This window comes from Aphelocoma coerulescens, chromosome 1 (assembly GCF_041296385.1).
Source record: "Aphelocoma coerulescens isolate FSJ_1873_10779 chromosome 1, UR_Acoe_1.0, whole genome shotgun sequence".
Lineage (NCBI taxonomy): Eukaryota > Metazoa > Chordata > Aves > Passeriformes > Corvidae > Aphelocoma > Aphelocoma coerulescens.
Window position 1 is genome coordinate 3,832,273 of NC_091013.1, and position 20,459 is coordinate 3,852,731.

The following is a 20,459-nucleotide window of genomic DNA, read 5'->3' on the forward strand; positions in this document are numbered from 1 at the left end:
GCTGTCTGTGCCTCTCATGCCAATGGCCAGGAAGCCTGGTGTCCAGGGAGAGAGAGGAGAGGAGGAAAATCTCTCTGGATTCAGGCAGAATGGGGCTGGCAGAGGGATTTGCTACTATTTTTCCTTCCTCCTTGCTGCAGCTTTTCCCTGGCTCTGAATGCCAGAAAGCTGGAAGCACAGCACTGCTGCAAAGCCTGTGGCACACAAACAGCTTGCTGTGCACAGGAATGCATTTTCTCAAAAAAAAAAAAAAAAGATACAAGAGAGAAATGTGCATCTAAATGTGTCACAGAGAGCCCAGATGCCACCTCTGACAGACCCAGACCAAATTCCCAACTGCAGGAAGCTTTCCTGGGATGGGGGCTCTGGGCTCTGTGTCATCCCATGGTCTGCTCAAGGTCAGGGCACTGCTGCCAGCCAAGGTGCTGTGTCATGTTTCAGGCTTGTTCAGGCAGCAAATTCCTTGCTTCAGCTTGTAGTTTTCTCATATTGCATTTGCAGCACAGGAGCAGAGAGGAAATTTGTCACACACACTCCCTCTTGCTACAAAATGGAGAAGCTTTTCAAACTGCATTTTGATCTCAGTGGGGAAAAGAACTGGAAGAGCTCCTTTAATTTAGAATGGTTTATTAAATCAAGTCTCCAGGTGAAGAGGATGAGCAGCTTATTAGAAACTATAAAGTGGAAAAGGTAAGGGACAAAACCACAATGAATTTTTAAAAATTGGACTTTTCTGCTTGGCTTATTTTTCTACCAGGAGGAACTCCAAAAGGAGCAGCATCTTTTTCTGAAGTCAGCTTTCAGAAAGGGGGGGGGGGGGGGGGGAAGCTAGATAAAACCCACAAACATGACCACATTGAAAGGAAAGCTCATTTCTTGAAAGCTCATTTCCTATTATTTGCTCGAGTTGTTCCCATTTCCTTTGCTGATCAGCAGCAGTGTCTGACCTCTGGTGTCTAAAATCAGTATCAAACATTACAAGAAATCAAAGCATCAACTCATTCCATCCCTGGGTTACCCTTATTTTGCCCCACCGGAGATTTCAAGCCTGCTAGAGAAATTTTGGGCTGCTGTCTTTAGCTGAACACCAACAGAGAAGTCACAGGAGGCCACAGCTGGCTTTTCCAGCAGCAGTGGAAAATGCTGCACCATTGATTTTACAAAGAAAAGTTTCCTCTCATGTAAAAAATAATGAAAAAAAGGGAAAGGAATTAATGATGTGATTTGGCCTCATAGCAATAATGATGTGGAGGGCTTGGCAGCCACTGAAAAATATCCCAGATTTACACATTTTATTAGAGGAGGGTGGAATATCTTGTGTCATAATTTTAGCCAGATAAGGTCTGGGAGCAGAGAAAGAAGGTTTCCAGTTCTAGGCTCTGTTAAGATTCCAATTAATTTACTTCACATGCCAAGAGAGTGCTTCAACTCACTTCAGGGCAGGATCTTTTAGGTGCACTGGAATTAGTCCAACTGAATAATCCTCTACAGGACACTTTTCCTTAGAAAATTACAGTAGAAATATCCCTTCTTCTGAGGAATGAGGCACCTGTTTGGTGCATGGAGTTTGGCAATGTGAATGCTCTTTTCCTCTTTAACTTCCACACCCTTCAGGAGGTTTAGATCCAGGATTTTGGGTTTGGCTTATGCTTAACTGCAGGTCTCTGTATATTCCACTCAAAACTGTTCCTGCCCTTAATAAAAAGTTGTGAAGCTGAAGATGAACATGAAATCATTGTATTTTCTGGAACACCTTTCCATTTAGTTTTCTGGACAAAAGATTTAATGAATGGAACCAGTGTGAGGCATGAGGAAATCTCTGAAAAGGTTAGTCAGGCTGCCTCAGGGCGAGTTATTGCCGAGCTGCCAGGAGGATTAAAGATGAGAGATGAGCCTTTGCACAGCTGCCAAACACAGTCTGAGGCAATGTACTCCCCTCATCAGGGCCTGGAGATGGAGAGAGCAAAAGAGCCACCACCAAGAATTAAGGATGAGCAAATGAGGAAGAGATGGGCTAAGGGAAAAAAAAAAAAAAAAAAGAAAAGAAGAAGAAATATTTGAGCCTTCTGACATGAACCAGATGTCCCCAAGACCAGCCTGTCCCCAAGCTCCTGGAGCAATGTGGGACATTGCCCCTGGCTCCTGGTGCTATAAGTCCCACTTCAAAGGCTCAGGGTTGAGAGCCTTTGTGTTCAGAGAGAGTTCAGGGGAAGGTTTGTTATGCTGGGATCTACTTGACAAAAAGTAACTTGAAAATGCAGCATGTGTTTTACAGTTCTCTTACATTTCAGATTTTTTCATGGAAATAAAACCCTCTACTTCCAAGCACTGGGTGTCCCAAGAGCATCTGACTCAGGACTTGGGTGCTTCAAAGTAGTTACTAAAGGACTTTAGGCTGGGATCAGAACATTCAGTGTTTGAGACACTCAAGTCTAGAGCTCAGCAATTTTCATTTACTGCATCCCCTGAATACAACCACAGCTGGGGGCACATGACCTTAGAATGCATGTAAATTTTAGAACGAGCCCCTTAATACTTTATTGGAAAAAAACTGGTAACTTTCATCAAGTAATCTTTTATTGGCAAAAAAGCACCAAAAGTTCATCAAGCCAGTTAATCTACTCAACATGCTCCCTTGCCACTTTTGTAAATCTCATTACAAATAAAAAAAGTTGGCAAATATATTCATTTATTCACAAGTGACCAATAAAGTGGAGAAATAAGAAAGAAAAATCCATTGACTAATTTCCTTGAAAACATATTGCATAACTCATAGGAGAATTTACCAATCAAACATTATTCAAGTAACCTCAATTGATAGGACTGTGGGCACTTTCATCTGTGCCACGAAAATTCTTTATCCAGATTTCCAAAAGCATTTAGGGTATCCAAAAATATATATGTACATCTCACAGTGTTTTCAAGGCATTAAAAAGGTTAGGGACAAAACCTCCCCTGAATTTGAAATTCTAGTCCTTCAGAAATAGATCAGTGCATGGCATCCTACGGAGCGACCTGAATTGATTATAATAGTTACAATTACAAGAAAGTGATTATGGAATCTCACGTGTCTGTACCTGTGTATGATTAAAAGTTTCCTTTACCTTTCAGCATTAGGAATTGAATTTTCCATGCTTTGGTCTAGGAACAAAGGTAAGACATTTTTGTTCTTTATTTTTCTTTTGAGAGAAGATGTATTTGGAGGACTTTTATATATATATACTGAGAAAATATTCTTAGTGGGATATAAGTTATATAAATAGTCCCAGAATTGTCTCTCCTCACTTCCTCATTTTCACAGAATCACCAAGTGGCTGGGATAGGGAGGGACCTTAAAGATTATCTGTTCCAGCCCTTGCCATGGGCAGGGACACCTTCCACTGTGCCAGGCTGCTCCAAGCCCCAATGTCCAGCCTGGCCTTGGGCACTGCCAGGGATCCAGGGGCAGCCCCAGCTGCTCTGGGCACCCTGTGCCAGGGCCTGCCCACCCTCCCAGGGAACAATTCCTGCCCAATCTCCCACCCAGCCCTGCCCTCTGGCACTGGGAAGCCATTCCCTGGCTCCTGGCCCTCCAGCCCTTGGCAATTGTCTCTCTCCAGCTTTCCTGCAGCTCCTTCAGGCCCTGCAAGGCCACCCTGAGCTCACCCCAAAGCTTCTCCTCTCCAGGCTGAACAATCCCAGCTCTGGCAGCCTTTCCTCCCAGCAGAGCTGCTCCAGCCCTCTGCTCATCCTGGAGCCTCCTCTGGCCTCTCTCCAGCAGCTCCACGTCCTCCCTGTGCTGGGCCCAGGGCTGGGTTCTCAATCTCTGCATGTCTGTACACAGTATCTGCCTGAGACACATGAACATCTCCTGGAAGTGAGAATGGAAAATGCTTTCACTCCTTACCATCCTCTTTGGTGCGGGTGAAGATCTGCTCGCTCCTCACTCCATCCCCAGCTCGGGTAAAAGCCAGCACCTGGATGCTGTAGTTGGTGTATTTTTCCAGGCCATCCAGCTCCAGGGATGGCTGGGTAGTAGTGACATTCTTTATCTCTCCCAGCTCTATAAAACAAAATAAAAAGGAAGTGGAGTTATTGCCAAGTTCACTCTCCTCCCAGGTGTTGATATTTGCCGTGGAAATATTGGGTGTACCAGACAAGTAATGCTTCGTTATTACAGAACAGCAATGAATGATAATGAATTAAAATGGATTCATTTATGTCCTGACTTCTTACCACTTGAAGAAGACCCACTTTTCATTTTCAAACTCCTTTTTTTTTGTTGCAATTTTAAAAAAAATATGATGAAGAGAATTGAAGAAATTCTACAAGCAATGAGATTTTTCATAAAGAACAGATAGCAAGAGGAGATTATTGCGAAACATCCCCTAAAGAAAAAAAATGAGAACGTCGGTTATCTTCATAAAGATTTTCTGGTTATGAGAAAGACCATTTCTCATCAGGAAAATGAAGAAAAAGTCCCCTTTATTTTAAAATATGCAGCAAGTGCTGCTGCAAAGCACTTGATAACAGCAATACTGGCTAACAATAGATTTGAACAGTAAAATCAGATTTACTTGCAGGAAGATGATGCACTTCATATGAATCTTTTTTTTTTGCAGCAAGCTAAGAAGTACAACCCATATGGCAAAAAAGCTTTAAACATATTTAGGGCAGCAAATAAAGCTGAATAAATGAAGAAAATCCAGTTTTAAGCATGGCATGAACATCATCTTTTTTCATCACGTTGTGGGACATCACATAGGAGCTTAGATGTGATAACATCCACATAGGATCTGATCCAAAACTACAGGCGTCACTGTAAACATTTAATTTTATACCCTACATATCTACATTTTTCTGTATGCTTCTCATGCATTTTTCATCTGTATTTTTAAAGAAATTGGTGGTGATTTCCAAATATTTTTGAGTCTACCACTACCAGCAGTGACAATGGGCCTCTGGGTTACATTTCCACTCTGAATTCCCTTGTCCACACTAACAGAGGCCAGGATTTGCACAATTGCAGGTTAGACTGAACTGTGGTTGTGGTGGATGAAAGAAAAAGAAGGGAGAGAACTGTGAAAAATCCACAGGGCAAGTAGGAATAAAGTCACGTGCATCTCAAACCTACTAATTTGTTTAATTTACAAGAAAGGGCCATACGTGCAATTATCATCAGGCAATAAATTGAAGATTAGTAAGGCATCACATTTCTCCTTTGATCCTTTCACTCAGTCTCTGCTCTGGAGCCTATTTCCCCAGGAATTATGCTAAGAATACAAAACACAACAGAAGAGACTGGCATGGAAATAATGAGATTTTCCTGAAAACACTTCCTTCTTTTGCCCTCAGCTATGGAGATGAAAAGTGTCCTATCAAAAAAGAAGCAATAGTGTATCGAGTAGGCAAAGAGATAACCAACCAAATAAGAGTGAAAATCAGGTCTGGGTTGTTTTTTTGTAGATCCATGTCACCATTCTTTTAAAAAAACCCAATTTTGGACTCTGCAACTGAGGTGAAATTTGCTCAGGTGATGTTGGGTACCACAGGAGTGTTGCAAACCCATGGTGGGAGCCTTCCCTGAGGTTCCTCCAGGCAGCTTTGCCGCTCTGTTAAATTAGGAAAAATTATTGCTTCCTCACAGGTAGACAAAGTTTTCTCTAAACCAAAGAGAAAGGGAGTAAAATGCCTTCACAGCAGAGAGAAAATTATATGAAGGCCACATACAGCTTTTTACTTGGTAATGGATTGGTTCCTCTCACCTCCATCCAAGAGGTTGGCCCAGTAGATAACCCTGAATCCCTGCAGGATCCCATTCAGGGTTTCCTTTGCCAGCGTTGACCAGGAAATGGAGATGGTTTCTGGGGACGTGGCAGTGGCTTGCACATTCCCTGGAGGGCAACTGGGCACTGGAATAAGAGATTCACCATTTTAATACACTGGATACAACTCAATATTAATCTTTTAGCTACCCTTTATTTTCACTGCTATCCCACCACACAATATTTAATTACCATTACACACTTCTAACAATGCAAAACCTTTATTCTTGCTATAATCCACATGTTTCTGCAAGTGCAGCTGTTTTCCCTGGAATGACTTTTGATGTACTGTGTCCCCACTTGCTGACTTGCCTTTTAAAAGGCTTTTTGTTGCTTCTTTTGAAAGATAAACGTGGAACTGAAATGTGCAGAACATTCTGTAAGTAATTTAAACATATTTTTCAGAGTTTACAGCCCAATTTGTATCTTTGTGGACAATTCTAACGTCCTTCTAAATTTGGTGGAGGGAGAAAGAAAGTGAGCACTTCTTTAAAAAACATAGGAAAAAATGGTCATAAAAGATTTTAATGGACATTTGGAAAAACTGGAAAAAGTCAACCAAATCTAAGGCATTTTCTGTTGGCCTTTTATTGTCAAAGCAATACAGCAGAATTAGTAACTGGCATTGCTTTTAAAGCGTGTGGCATCTTTAATTCTAAGAGGGACGCAAAACTGAGTGACAACCAAAAAAAATTCCAGGAACATCAAGCAAGCTGGATTATGAGGAAAAAAAATCCCATTTTTATAATATAAAATATATGCCTGTGTGAGCATACTTCCCTGTGAGGTCTGGCAGTGAGCTATGCCTAGAAATGTTTAGAGAAAATAACACCTATCAGCCTTTTATGAAAAGCTTGCCTCAAAATCTGAGCCTCTTGAGGATTTAAGATGTCTGATATTCCATTTTGTCCATTGAAAAGTCACATTCCAAGCTGGCACTGGTTTCAGGGTACTGGTGTTGCTTTACAGTAACTGAAAATCCTGCACTGCCTTTAGGATTATTATCTGCTGTTATACTCCTCTAAAATACAGAACGCTTTTTTTTTGGGTCTGGGATCATTCTCTTTTTCCACTAGAGGACTCCCTCTCATTGTTTGAGAAGTACTTTTTATGCAGTTTGGAAAAAAAAAAAATCTATATTCTTCCTTGGATTAGACAGGCTGAATTTTGCCTGAAATAGGAATGATTTTTCTGTCAGTGGTCTGGATAGCCTTAGTAAAACACACATCTCTTTTAATACTGACAAGACTGTGCGGTGCAAGAGCTCTGGTTACGCAGCAGATTCATTAGAAAACAAAAGAAATCCAACAAAAATAACAATATTGCTTCACCTTTCAGAGTTTCACTTCTCAAAACTATGATGACATGACTCTGTAGCAATGATGAGGTCACAAAATTTGCAAATATGTGAACACCAAAGCATTTGGCTTCTTAATGAAAGTTTTGGTCTCAGTCAACATCATTCACAGCAGGATATATCACATTAGTACAGTTTTTATTTACCTGGTAAAATAAAGTCACTCTTGCAATGAAAATCAGACAAGCTCCTGGACCAGACTCTTCTCTTGCACCTTTCTATCTAATGTTTAGTCTTTTATCATCCCTACTTTGATTATCACCAATCAAACAACAAATGCAACAAGGTAAAAAGACAGAAAATAGTTATAGTAATAGTAATAGTAATAATAATAATAATAATAATAATAATAATAATAATAATAATAATAATAATGATGTGTCCCATGAGAGTTGTTTGCCAAGGACCTACCGTCCTCAAGAGTTGTGGTGATGATTTCCTGAGAAGAAGGTCCGATGCCAGCCCGGTTACAGGCCTGCACCACCATGCCATACTGGGTGAACTTTTTCAGGTTATTCAGTGTATAAACCTCACTGTCCCCAGTGGTGTCGATGCTGATGATGTTGAACTGGAAGTTTCCCCCCGCGCTGTACTCCCGATAACCTATCTGGTACCCACGGATAATTCCATTCTGCAAATGCTTCTTGGGAGCCTAAACAGAAAACGGAAAGTTACACATTGAGTGCACACATCCAAAGTTATGCTGGTCCCCCTAAAAGTTTTGAAAAATGGACAAGTTTAACCTTTTTTTTTTTCTTACTGAATGCAAATCTATTTCTAGGTAAAAATTCAAAAATACTCCCTGCACATGAAGAAGCTGCTTTTATCAATGATATAAATTTCAGGTGGGATTCTTTCAAATCTGTGCCAAAAGACCTTTAAATGGTTCATGCACAAAAAATCTGATTAAGAGACACTCTTGAGTTTGAATTTATGATGTTTTGTTCTCTTTTCAGGTGAATCAATCCAAGCTGAGCTGATAAGGGTATATTTGCATTCCAGGCCACCATTCACTACTAATTGTGTTTTTGTCAGGAGCCCCCACCATTCACTGAACCTTTAGGAGGGCATTTACTGATCTGTGCAAGGCAGTCACAGGAGTTTATTCAGTCCCATGCATTAGGAAAATTTTATGCTGCACTTTGAAATGTGCTTCTGTTCATTCAGTGTGTAGTGGAGAAAGATGATTAGATAACGAGTGCTGGAGGCAACAATGATTTGGAAAGCAGGGATTTGCATACTGAATAGCTGCAATATATCTGGCATTCAGGGATATGGACAGCACAAAATGGTTGGGCCATAATTATGTGCCACATTTCTCAGTCACAGTGGAAGATTCCCTGGTCCTGACTAGTGGAAGTCATTTGTGTGCTCTGCAATATAAAAGGGGATCTAGTGCAAAGCAGGGGTTTTCAGCTCAGGGAAAAAGCTTGTTATTGACAGCAACACCTATTAAAATTCTATTTAAATAATATTGGACTAATTTCAATATATGATAATGTTCCTGCCTGATTTTCTATGTATACGAGGCATAATTAGTATAAGCATTTTAAGGCACAGTTTGTAACCCAGGAGCAAAAATCTCTTTCCAATCCTCCAAACCTCTTTCAAATTCCCAACAGATGCCCACAAGCTCATCTATTCCACTGGCCCATAAAAAGGTCTTTGTGACACAGTTTATCTGCAAAGGGTTGGAGTGGCAGAGGCAGCAACTTCGTCTACTCCCATTAAATCTCCTGAGGAACAGATTCTCAAGAAAAACTCATTTCTGCCACAGGACCTGCCTGTTTTGGAGAGTTTATAGTCCACTGGCCAAAAGTCTCACTGGAGATAATAAAACCAGGGTGGGATTTGCCTTCATCTGCTATCATTGAATCATTTCTCTGCAAAAGCCAGCACCCTTTCAAATTTAAAATGTGTGTCACTGTATGGAACTGACTGATTGAATGATCTCTTCAGATGTTTTTTTTTCTCCCTCCTGCCTTGAGAAACAGACACAGAACTCAAAGTGAGGATACAATGCCTGTAGGAACCCAGAGTGAAGGGAATGTTTCTCTGCCTGTTTTGAAGGGTTCGACCCCCCTGGACAACACTGTTTTTGACCTTCGTCCTTGGAGAAAATTGCCTACCCTCTGGGAAGAATTAGAATCTACACTGCTGTGAACTAGGTGATAGAATATTATGTAAGATTGTCACAGGGTGAAAAATTTAGAAGATTTGAGTTTGTTAATGTAGTAAATAGACAAAAGCAAGAAACTTCAAAATGGAGGATTGTTGTTGTTCTCCAGACCTTCTTCTTCATCTATTACTCCATATTCTGTAATAGAAGTAGTTTGGAATGATTGGATAAAGAATTCCGCAGTTCCTGTCGTCATGACTAGATTATTTCTTCTACATTGGTGGAAAAGTAAAAATAATCTACACTTTTAGTGACCATTGGTTAATTTACCTTTAAAAGACTGTGTAAATCTTGATAATTGGGCATTCTCCTGCATTCTCTGCTCTGTGCTATGTCTGGGTCACGTTAAGTGGCTCTATTTCTCTGATAAGACTTCATAAACAACTATCTGAAAGCACAGAAGGCTGATAGCACCATTCATCTCTTGAACTCCTGGCAAAGACTCTCAAATTCTCCCCCAGCAGGGGAGGTGTAACCAGGGCACGGTCAGTGTCAAATGCCCATTGTATTACTGTGATCAGACATAGCTGACCAAATCAGCAGATTCAGTTCTTGAGATCCTTGTAAGTCACACTGCAGGGATAAGGATGGGATTTTGGGAATCTAAGAGTATAATTGTTTCCTGTTTGAATATTTCTCTGGTTTCTTTTGTCAAACGCTCCCTAACTCCTTTAGAAACATAGAGGTTGTTTTAATATCAGAGCTCTTTGTGTGTAACTTATTCTGGACAATTCCATGGCTTTGGGATCTTTAAATGTTTGGAGAAGGAGGTATTTTTAGGTGGGTCTGTGGGGTGGAAACTAAGGTCAGATTTTTGTCTTTGTTTGACTTCAGATATCTTCATAGAATCACTTGGGTGGGAAGGGACCTTAAAGATCACCCAGCCCCACCCCTGCCATGGCAGGGACACCTCCCACTGTGCCAGGCTGCTCCAAGCCCCAATGTCCAGCCTGGCCTTGGGCACTGCCAGGGATCCAGGGGCAGCCCCAGCTGCTCTGGGCACCCTGTGCCAGGGCCTGCCCACCCTGCCAGGGAACAATTCCTGCCCAATCTCCCATCCAGCCCTGCCCTCTGGCACTGGGAAGCCATTCCCTGGCTCCTGGCCCTCCAGCCCTTGGCAATTGTCTCTCTCCAGCTTTCCTGCAGCTCCTTCAGGCCCTGCAAGGCCACCCTGAGCTCACCCCAAAGCTTCTCCTCTCCAGGCTGAACAATCCCAGCTCTGGCAGCCTTTCCTCCCAGCAGAGCTGCTCCATCCCTCTGCTCATCTTGATTGACAACAAATTGACTTCCAAACAGTTTGAACAAAGCAGCCACAACAGCCTCTTCACTGAGAATTCTGCAATTATACTTTCTCACTTTGAATGGGGATAAAATGACAAACTTTGAAATTTTCACGAATTTCTTCATAATTGTTTTAAGTCAAGGAATTGTTTTTCTTTAAATAAAATATTAACATTTTACTTTTTTTTTCTACCTTTTTTTTTTTTTTTCATTTTTTCACTTTGAAACATTACACAGTATAAAACAAACTCCAAGTCACTTCAGGGCAAAGCATTGGAATGTTCTGCTTCACAACAATTCCAATGTTCCTTGTTATTATGACCTGAATACTTCATTTTCAGTTGACTTTTTGCACACATAACTCATTTGATAAATAATCCTTCTGATGTATAGACATATTTTTGGTAGAAATTTTGAGTGAAGCAATTTAGTGTTCTTGGGGAAAAATATTGTAAACCTTGCCAGTAACCATAGAACTTTAGGAAAAAAAGTTTCAGTCCATGACCTTACTTTTTTTTCTCACAAAATTCAATATTTTGTAAAACAGGGTATCAATGACTTTTGTAAAGTAGGACACTCCATAGTTTTGTGTGTGTGTAAATAGGAATAAAGAGGAGAAGGAATTAGGCCATGTCTAAATTTAATGGATTCATTTACCTAATGTAAAATACTACATGAAAAAAATAATGAATATTATCATGCTCTTTTCTAAATGAGAATTCCTGTTTAATTCCCATTATCTCTGCACCAGTTTAAACTACCAAAAAGTGGTGAGTTTTATTTAACAGCTCAGTCTGAAACCCAGTGTTCTGTGTGGACACACAGAAATTGGATCAAATAAATCACAGACCAATACAACTTTGCTTAACTAGGATTTTCTAAGAGTGGGCTAAGACAAAACTTTAAATGAAGATTTATAGCTGAAGCAAGCTGCAGAAATGGCATGTACTACAAGATGAAAGATAATAGATGTGTTATTCCCTGCTCCTTTTGCCATTATTGACACTGTATTTTAAAAAAGTTTGCCAGCTTTAAATATAACCACCGTTTTCAGCACAATCCCTTTTGTACAATTGCATCATAGCCTTTCGTGGCTAAAGCTCCACATGCCTCCAAAATAAAAATTACCCAGGTCAGGTTTTTTTCTTGTTTTTTGGCTTCCAAGACAACATAGCATTGATCTCATGGGGTATTTCTTTATTCTTAATTACAATGTATTGCTCACTCAATGAGTGCCTTCTGCACAGCATTGTAGGGACCTACCCAAAAGTTAGGATTCAGCATGGAGCCAAACTGGATTATGTCTGTGGGACCATCTTAAAATAACCTTTTTGACTAATGGACTAAAACTGCTCTGACCTGGAGAAAACTGCAATAAATCAAGGGAAGTAAACAGCTCACTCCTGGTTTGGGACTTCTTAATAGGGAAGAGAAGATTTTTTTAATCAGCTTACAAATTGTCATTCAGGAAATCACTCTTCCAATAAATCAGGACTTCACAAGCTCTTACCCTGCCCAGTGACTTCACCTTAAGCTTATTTCAAAATGTGAAAATCCATCTCTCCCTTCAGCTCACAAGACCAGGCTAATGAAGTATATATTCAATATATAACTCATTTCTGTGAATATCTTGTTGTATTAGATACTGATCTTTGCTTGACAAGAATTCACAAACCAAATTCCCAACATGATCTTGAGAACACAACCCCAGCTGCTCATTTGATATCCTTCAATCTCAGACAACACCCAGAGACCAGGACATGCTCAGTTGTACTTGAAGTGTCCTTGAAGTACAAACTGAACCATATTTTAGGCAGTTACTGAAATGTAGATGTGGGAATTCTACTTGCCCTGTAGCTGCCTATTCACATCTGTGTCTATAAAATTTAATGGCAAACCTTCAGAACCACAGACAGCAGCTATAAACTCCAGCAGTGAGCCAGTGGTGCCCATCTTCTCTTGCTGCTTTTAAAAACATCCCCCAAAGTGAACTTTCTAAAAAATCAAGCAAAGCCTTTCAATCTGCCTGCCCATAAATCCACAAAAAAAAGTTCAGGCGTAGAAGCTTGAAGGTTAGAGTTGACTTGATCAGATACTCGGAGTTCTTAAGTGGTTTACAAAAGAAAAAACCTATTAAGCATTTATTTCTGTTGTTGAGAATCACTGTACCCCCTTGCATGGCTTCAAAAGCTGCTCCTTCTTTTGCTCCACATAAGTCTGTGACTAGTGACAAATATCTTCTGGTTTTGGAAACCATTTGATGAAAAGCAATGCTGATATAAATTTAAGATGTGGACAAGATCCAAGAACCAGCATTGCACTTTTTGTGACCTGTGCAGAACCTGCCTTTTAAGGAACTGGCTTAAAACTAGAGTATATTCATTATTGTGCAATAAATAACCAATCACTCAGAGATATTTGGTTAATAAGCAGAACCTCACTGCTCCTGACCTTCTGAATGATCCATATAATAGGACAAAAGCCACATCATCTACATTTGCAGGAGTAATTAACATCAAGATAGAAATTAATCATTATTATTATGCCACCATACCACTCCAGCACTTTATACTACATATTTCTGAATTGTAAATATATGGAATTACCAATACAATCTACAAGCAGTAGATATCACAAAACCATTTAAAACATGGTTTAAGTACCTCTGGTATCATACCAAAGCATTTAAAACATTCTGTCATTGTCAAAATACTGTGAAAAACCTAGAAAAATTGAGTCACATGACATGCCAGATTTTTAAATGATACTAGTTGATTATATTTTTATATTAACTGCTCTTCATCCATTCTCATGGACTGTATTGAGACACGCATACTGCTCTCCCTGTGCAGTAAGGATCTGTCCCAAAATCCAGTGGAAAAAAAAAAATCACACTGGTTCAAATGGTCTGGGGAAGTTTTGCCCAGAACCACAGTGAAATTTTGTGAGTGTTCATTTTCTAAACATGTGACCTTATCTCTGATAAAGAAAAAAGAAGGAAATGCAAGCAGCTGCTACTTTTACTCTCCAATGGAAGGCTGATGCTCCCCTCAGTGGCAAATATTTTAAGATTTCTTGGCAAAGGCATCTGCAATGTCTCTCCTAAATAAAATAAATAAGGCACAGTTGTTATAATACTCCCCTGAATGCACTCAAATACTGACAGAGCCTATCTTGTCCATGGATGCATGAGTATTTACCTTCCAGGTGACTCTGATGCTTTGTGAGGATATAGGCTCAAGCTGGACATCCTGAGGTGGACCATCAGGGGCTGGAAAGAGAAGGGAAATGCATCAAACTGGCCCTCATGGCCCAAGGAATTCAGCATTTCACATAAAATGTCACCACCTTAACACCCCAGTGTCACAGAGATTGGAGGCAGTGTCACATGGAAAACTTCACCAAACAAAAGCAGGGCCAGGAATCTTCTGCATGCAGGTGCCATCTCTGGCCAACAGCAAAATACAACACGTGCCAAAACGTAGCAAGCTGGCACATAAAAGGAACAGAATAGAATGAATCATAGTGATTTTCTTGGCTGGAGATACTCTCACAGTACTGTTTCAGCATATCTGGAGATAGGCAAGACAAATTCTCAGCAGTCACAATCCTGTGGGTGATAGAAAAGCAGCAGAATTCATTTAAAGCAGGTGAGCCAGAAGCTCCTAATCCAGCCTTCAACCTGTTGCAAACTTTCCAGTAGGATCCCCTTTGCTCACCACATTCAGTCCAATATCAGATATTTTACACAAAACCCTGCACACTTTACACTCTCCCCCTTCCCAGTAAGAATTCCAGCCTGGAAATCAGACAAAAAACATTTGGTAGATAGGAAAAGCTTCTTGCAGCTCCTGCCCGAACCAGAAGTTTCATGGACCATCAACACGGTGCCAAAGCTGTGCAGGAGGCTTTAAAGATGGGTGAAAAAAGAAGGAACCTCCTTGTCAGCTGGGCAGCTACAAAGCAGATCAGGATCAGCTGGGATTGAACAGAGAGAAGTGAAGTAAATTGCTTGCTCAGCGAGGTAAATCACTGTAAAGGAAAGATCTGAGGAGAGGGCTGGAGCCATCTCGAGCTGCTGCAGAGGGTTCCCTCATGCAGAATATGGCCTCAGTAAAAGGTATTAAATTAAGTTTAATAGCATGACAAAGGAAGGAAAGCAATAAAAAGGGTGAGATGGGGTTGTTAGAGGTGGAGCAGCAATAAATGACAGCTGTGGTGAAAGGAACCAGAACATTTTGCTTTACTGATGAAAGCAGAGACACAGAATACAGCCTATAATATGTTTAAGTTATTAAATGTGCCCTATTCTCTCTCCCATTCCTGACTGTCCTTCAAATTTCCAAAGCTTGAAAGAACTTTATTTCCATTCTTCTTGCACTAATACAAAGGAAGGAGAAGAGGAAAAAGTCCACTGGCAAAAATGAGATGTCTGATTTTTTTGAAGCCTGACCTTGATTCTGTCCCCCTGTTGACAAAAATGAATGCCACTTCTCCAGGGTACATTATAATGTAGTGGAATTTGAGAGAAGCATTTGATGCTAAAAATGGGTTTTAAAATGTGCCCCTTAAAATCCTGACTTTTCCAAGAAAGACCCCAAATTTTTTTCACAGGCCTGAATAGTTAAGTGCTCCCAGCACACCATGGTGAAATGCTAAATAAGAAGTCATTTGTTTTACATACTTAATGTCATACAGAGTTTGTGGCAAGGGCATAAAGAAAACCCAGATATCTCCATTTCCTCTATTGATTTCAGTATTAGGCAACGGCCATAATGCTGCTTTTTTTCTGACAGGCGTTAGTGCAAGTGTGTACTGGCATCTATTTTCCAACACATGAGCTAATTGGGGTTGTATGGAAAGAAAGATGTGGTCTGCAAGCTTTGAAATCATTCCATCCTTAACTATCCTTTTGCCACAGAGACCTTTTACAGTTTTCTTTTTAACAGAGATATTTCTTTGCAATATGTGATACAGAATCTGTGCCCCGTTTCCAATAGCATGGTTGGAGTTGCTTGGTTTTTATCTTGTATTTCTGGGACCTTTATTTTGCTCCCTGCTCATTACCTTCTCTCTGATCCCCTGCACCCATGCTGTTCTCCATTGCCTGCTGTAAAAGCAGAGAACAGAAGTAAACAGTGATCAAAAAAATTATGTTCCCACACTATGTGCATCCCCTGAAATAAAAACCCAGGAGAAAAACATCACAAACTCTGCCTAAGCCTGACCTCCTCTCTCCCAAATCTTCCCTAGGTAGATCAGTGACTTTTGAATACAGTTCCACACTGCTGGTCTTTTTCTCCCAACAAACGGCTCCTCAAAAGACAGTGACAAAAGGATCATTTATTCTGAAATGTGATTACAAAGAGCCAAATAAAATGTGATGTTAAGGTTCCACCCTGCTCATGGGGAAGCTGTTTTTTTTTATTCCAAGGCCAGCTGCTGATCCTGACAACTTAATTACCAGTCAGGAAAAACTTGGCAAGTAAAAAACATTCTGAGCATGGGTGAATAAGAGAGCATGAGAGAGCTGATCCAAGACCCACCTCTCTATTTTCCACAAGGAAAGATGGGCATTTTGGGGTTACAGACGACTCTGGCTAGAAGAATGGATAGTCTGTTTTCTCTAGTGATTTCACATTTTCTTTGCACAAAGGAAGGGAAAATCTCTGATCAAAAAATAAATATGTTTCAAATAAACTATTCACTGTTAAATCCATTCACTGCATGCTTTCCTTCCACTAGAATGATAAAAGAAATGCAACTTATGTTGTCTCCAGCTTATTCTGCTTTCCACTGTGAGCCCTTGTGTCCTGTTCCTACTCAGAAAGTCCCTCAGAACCAAAACCATGTTCTCCTGACAAGGGCTGTGTTTTCACTGTAGGAAAATCACTGAGAAATTAAGTGGGAATTACACAGTTGTGTTCATAGGAGCTGAACTGAAAATCAGTCTCTGGGTGTTCAAATCCAAGACCAACATAAATCTTGAAAGAGAAAGGGAATTTTCACTGCCAGGACACTGTCACCTGGTTGTCCTCTCCATACCCCCAAAGAAGGAAGCAGGACTGACTGAGCATAAGGTAAAGGAAGGCAGAAATTCCATGACACGAGTGGCTCCAGCCACTCTTTTCCACAAAAGGGAAAAATTCCCACACAGCCCTCCTGGTGCTGATGGAGGAGAATAAAAAGTTAAAGGTAAAAATAAAGGTCGGATTTGATCATCTTGGAGATCTTGTCCAACCTAAACGATTCTGTCATTCTGCAATACAATGCAACAAAGAACAGGGGGATGACATTAACAAGTGACAGCCAAGAGACTTAAACAGAGACCAGAAATATAAATGGTAGGTGGGTTGAGTGAGGGAATATTCAAAGGAAGAGTTGATTCATGTGGACTAACATTCTCAAAAGGGAGTAACTTAAATTAGTTACCTGCATTAATATCTAATAAGGAAAGCCACAATACCCACAGGGGAGGCACCACCACTAAAAATTGGATGTTGCTGATTGAGTTGCCTCACTGTAGATACAGGTGTGTTATTCCCAACAGCACAAGATGAAAATTTGGAGCACAATGTCTTCTTTGACCACTAGATGCCACTGAACAGCTTTAATTACAGCCCTGCACGACGAAGTTGCAAAAGTCACAACATTTCATTGGAATAACTCAGTATTCCTTTTGATGCAGCTGCAGCCACATAAGCAGCATTTCATGCAACGATTCCTGACATCAAAGAGAGATAATTCCCACAGAATTTAGAGGCAGCAAAGCCAGGGCATACCTGCTTCATCAGTGGTGATGGTGAGCTCATTGCTGGCCTCGCTCTTGCCGATGCGGTTCTTGGCGTACATGCGGATGTTGTAGGTGGAGGATGGGTGCAGGTCAATGATGGTGGCTTGGTTTAGCTGAGGGGAAACGTCTCTGGTTCTCTGGACAGAATCCCAAGAGTCTGTTTGATAAGAAATATCAATAGAAACAGACGAAGAAATGGTGGCGTTAATGTGGGTAATGCAAGCATGAAGTTAAACTGTTTCATGCCATCACTGTGTTAATCCAGAAAACACACTTTGCTACAGGCAAATCCAGTGATCCCCTTCCTTGACAGCACTCCTGACTGCTCCAGGAGTGCTGCTGAGAACAATGGGATCTTAGCTCTGGGGTCATCAGCAAATCCATGGAAATAGCTACTCTTTGAGGAGTTGGTGAGCGCAGCAAAGATCCCCCAGTTTCGTGAGGGTGGTTTCCTACCATTGGGACATTGGAACTACTGCACAAAAATGGGACCGGCTGCCTCAAAGGGATCCTCACTCAGTGAGAAAGTTGGTTGTGCTCAAAAAAAACGGAGGGAAGGGAGTTAACAGGAATGGCCCAGGGGAGACCTCACTGCTCTCCACAACTCCCTGACAGGAGGGTGAAGCCAGGTGGGGATTGGCCTGTTTTCCTTGGCAACAAGTGACAGGATGAGAGGACACAGGCTCAGCCTGTGCCAGGGGAGGGTCAGGTTGGACATCAGCAGGAATTTTTTAATGAAAAGGGTGCTTAAGCACTAGAAAGGGCTGCCCAAGGAGGTGGTGGAGTCCCCATTTCTGAAGATGTCCAAGGAAGGCCTGGATGTGGCACTCAGTGCTCTGGGCTGGGGACAAGGTGGGCACTGGGCTCAGCTGGGACTCGATGGGCTGGGAGGGCTTTTCCAACCCCAGTGATCCTGGGATTCTGATGGAGGGCTCTTAGACTAGGAGGGATCACTCAGAAAGTTTTGTCCCGAATTCACACTGAGCACAAGCTTGGAGCACTCAGAGCTGGGGGCTCAGCACCCTCCCGGACTGGTGCTGTTTCCCTGACTCCTGTTAGGATAAAGGAGCTGTTTGATGTCAGGGGAATGTAGAACCCTCTTTGCTGTCTGTCTGTAAAAGGAGTAGCTCCCTGTTTTTATTCATGCTTACTTTTCATCTGCCTGTTGTGTTTTTAATAAATTATCCAGACATATAATAGGAAAAGGGCTGGAAATCAGCTAAACACAGTAGTCCCTCTTTTTCAACCAAGCATCGAATTGTTGCAAATAAAATAATGGAATTTATCAATTTAAAGCATTTTGATGTCTTTTGTGAGTTGGCATCCTTCATTTCCGCCTTACTGCAGGCCCTTTTAACCTCTGCAGCATCCTGTGGGGATGTCCCTGGAGGCTCTCAGGGTGTTTTACAGATGGGTCACTGTGGGCAGGGTTGCAGAAAGCTCAACAGATAACAAAGATGAGCTTAAAAATAGAAAGCTCACCCAGATACAAAATATTTGCACAAACTGTGAATTCTTTTTTAAGGGCTTGCTGGAGGAGGCACAAGTTGTCACAGTGACACCTGCACTTGGCTGGTTGCAGGGCCTGTTTGCTTACCCAGGAGGCTTTATTTGAACAGAAAATATTTAGAAATCAGACATTTTAGTGCTAACCAAATTCACTTGAATGTGTTTTACCTTGGCAACTGAGTTTGTTACAGCTTCCTCTGTGGGGTACTTTCAGGAAAGGAATTTCAAAAAAGACCTGCTTGGTATGGAGATTGTGTTAAATTTCCCGTGAGGATGATGAGAATTTTTTTTTTTTTTAATATAGTCTGCTTTAGTTTTCACTAAACTAAATTGCTTTAGTTTTCACTTGGTTGTTTCAAATACTGACCTCTGAGTGGCAGGACTCTGTAGTCCATATTAGCTACTGAAATTAAAGAAATACATTTGAAAAATTCTGGTGATTCCAGAACACCATAAAGAAAGAAAGAGATGAAAACTGACAGTCTCCGGTACTTCTAAACATAGATTTTCAGTTTTTATTTATTACATATGTGGACTTCAGGATCTTCTTTTGATACCTGTACCCCTTTTTTTGAAGGGTAAAATAAACCAAGTGCAGTCCTTTTAAAATGAAGTCAGACCAGAGAGAAAACTATTTCTCTCCACTTTTTTTTTTTTTTTTAATATGTTAATAAGAAATAAGAAAAGTTAATTTTATTTTCTTGTGGCAAACCCTAAAAATGTTGTGTCCACATGGTAAGTAACAGAGGTGTTAAGACTGACTATTGACTTGTCCGGTTTTTATTCTCAGTTCAGGAAAGACTGAAAAAGCATAGAAAACAAACAGCAATGGGCTACAAGCAAGAAAGAAAAAGAAAAGAGAAGGAAGAGAAGGAAGGGGAAGGGGAAGGGGAAGGGGAAGGGGAAGGGGAAGGGGAAGGGGAAGGGGAAGGGGAAGGGGAAGGGGAAGGGGAAGGGGAAGGGGAAGGGGAAGGGGAAGGGGAAGGGGAAGGGGAAGGGGAAGGGGAAGGAAAGGAAAGGAAAGGAAAGGAAAGGAAAGGAAAGGAAAGGAAAGGAAAGGAAAGGAAAGGAAAGGAAAGGAAAGGAAAGGAAAGGAAAGGAAAGGAAAGGAAAGGAAAGGAAAGGAAAGGAAAGGAAAGGAAAGGAAAGGAAAGGAAAGGAGAAAGGGGAAAGGGGAAAGGGGAAAGTAAAGAGGAAAGGGGAGAGGAAAGGGGAAAGGAGAGGAAAGGAGAGGAAAGGAGAGGAAAGGGAGAAAGAAGAACTTTTAGACTCTATTCTTGATTCCACTCATAAAATGTTACGCCCTGGCATCACTCAGTGTTATACAAAACACGTACTTACAGAATGACGTATTAAGAAAATCACATGTTAATGAAAACTAGCCGCTTCCCGCCCGTTCCTAGAAGAAAGACGAAGCTTTGGGCTCTTCCAGGTGGATTTGAGGAATGCGGGGATTTGGGGAAGCGGCCGCCGCTCGCAGGCCCGGTCTGGCGCTGCCACCCAGTGGCCATTGCTGGTACTGCAGCGGCCCCGCGC

At 41.2% G+C, this 20,459-nt stretch overlaps 1 protein-coding gene across 1 annotated transcript in view; it reads right to left on the minus strand.

Annotated features, from left to right (window-relative positions):
• The window catches only part of DSCAM (DS cell adhesion molecule), a 444,019-nt gene that overhangs the window by 76,246 nt on the left and 347,314 nt on the right, over positions 1-20,459 (minus strand). Inside the window, exons 15-19 of the mRNA XM_069028212.1 lie at positions 17,404-17,571; positions 13,822-13,892; positions 7,573-7,813; positions 5,745-5,891; positions 3,887-4,042 (exon numbers count right to left, since the gene is read on the minus strand). Of these exons, the coding sequence (XP_068884313.1) occupies positions 3,887-4,042; positions 5,745-5,891; positions 7,573-7,813; positions 13,822-13,892; positions 17,404-17,571 (783 nt within the window). The remainder of the gene's footprint in view (positions 1-3,886; positions 4,043-5,744; positions 5,892-7,572; positions 7,814-13,821; positions 13,893-17,403; positions 17,572-20,459) is intronic.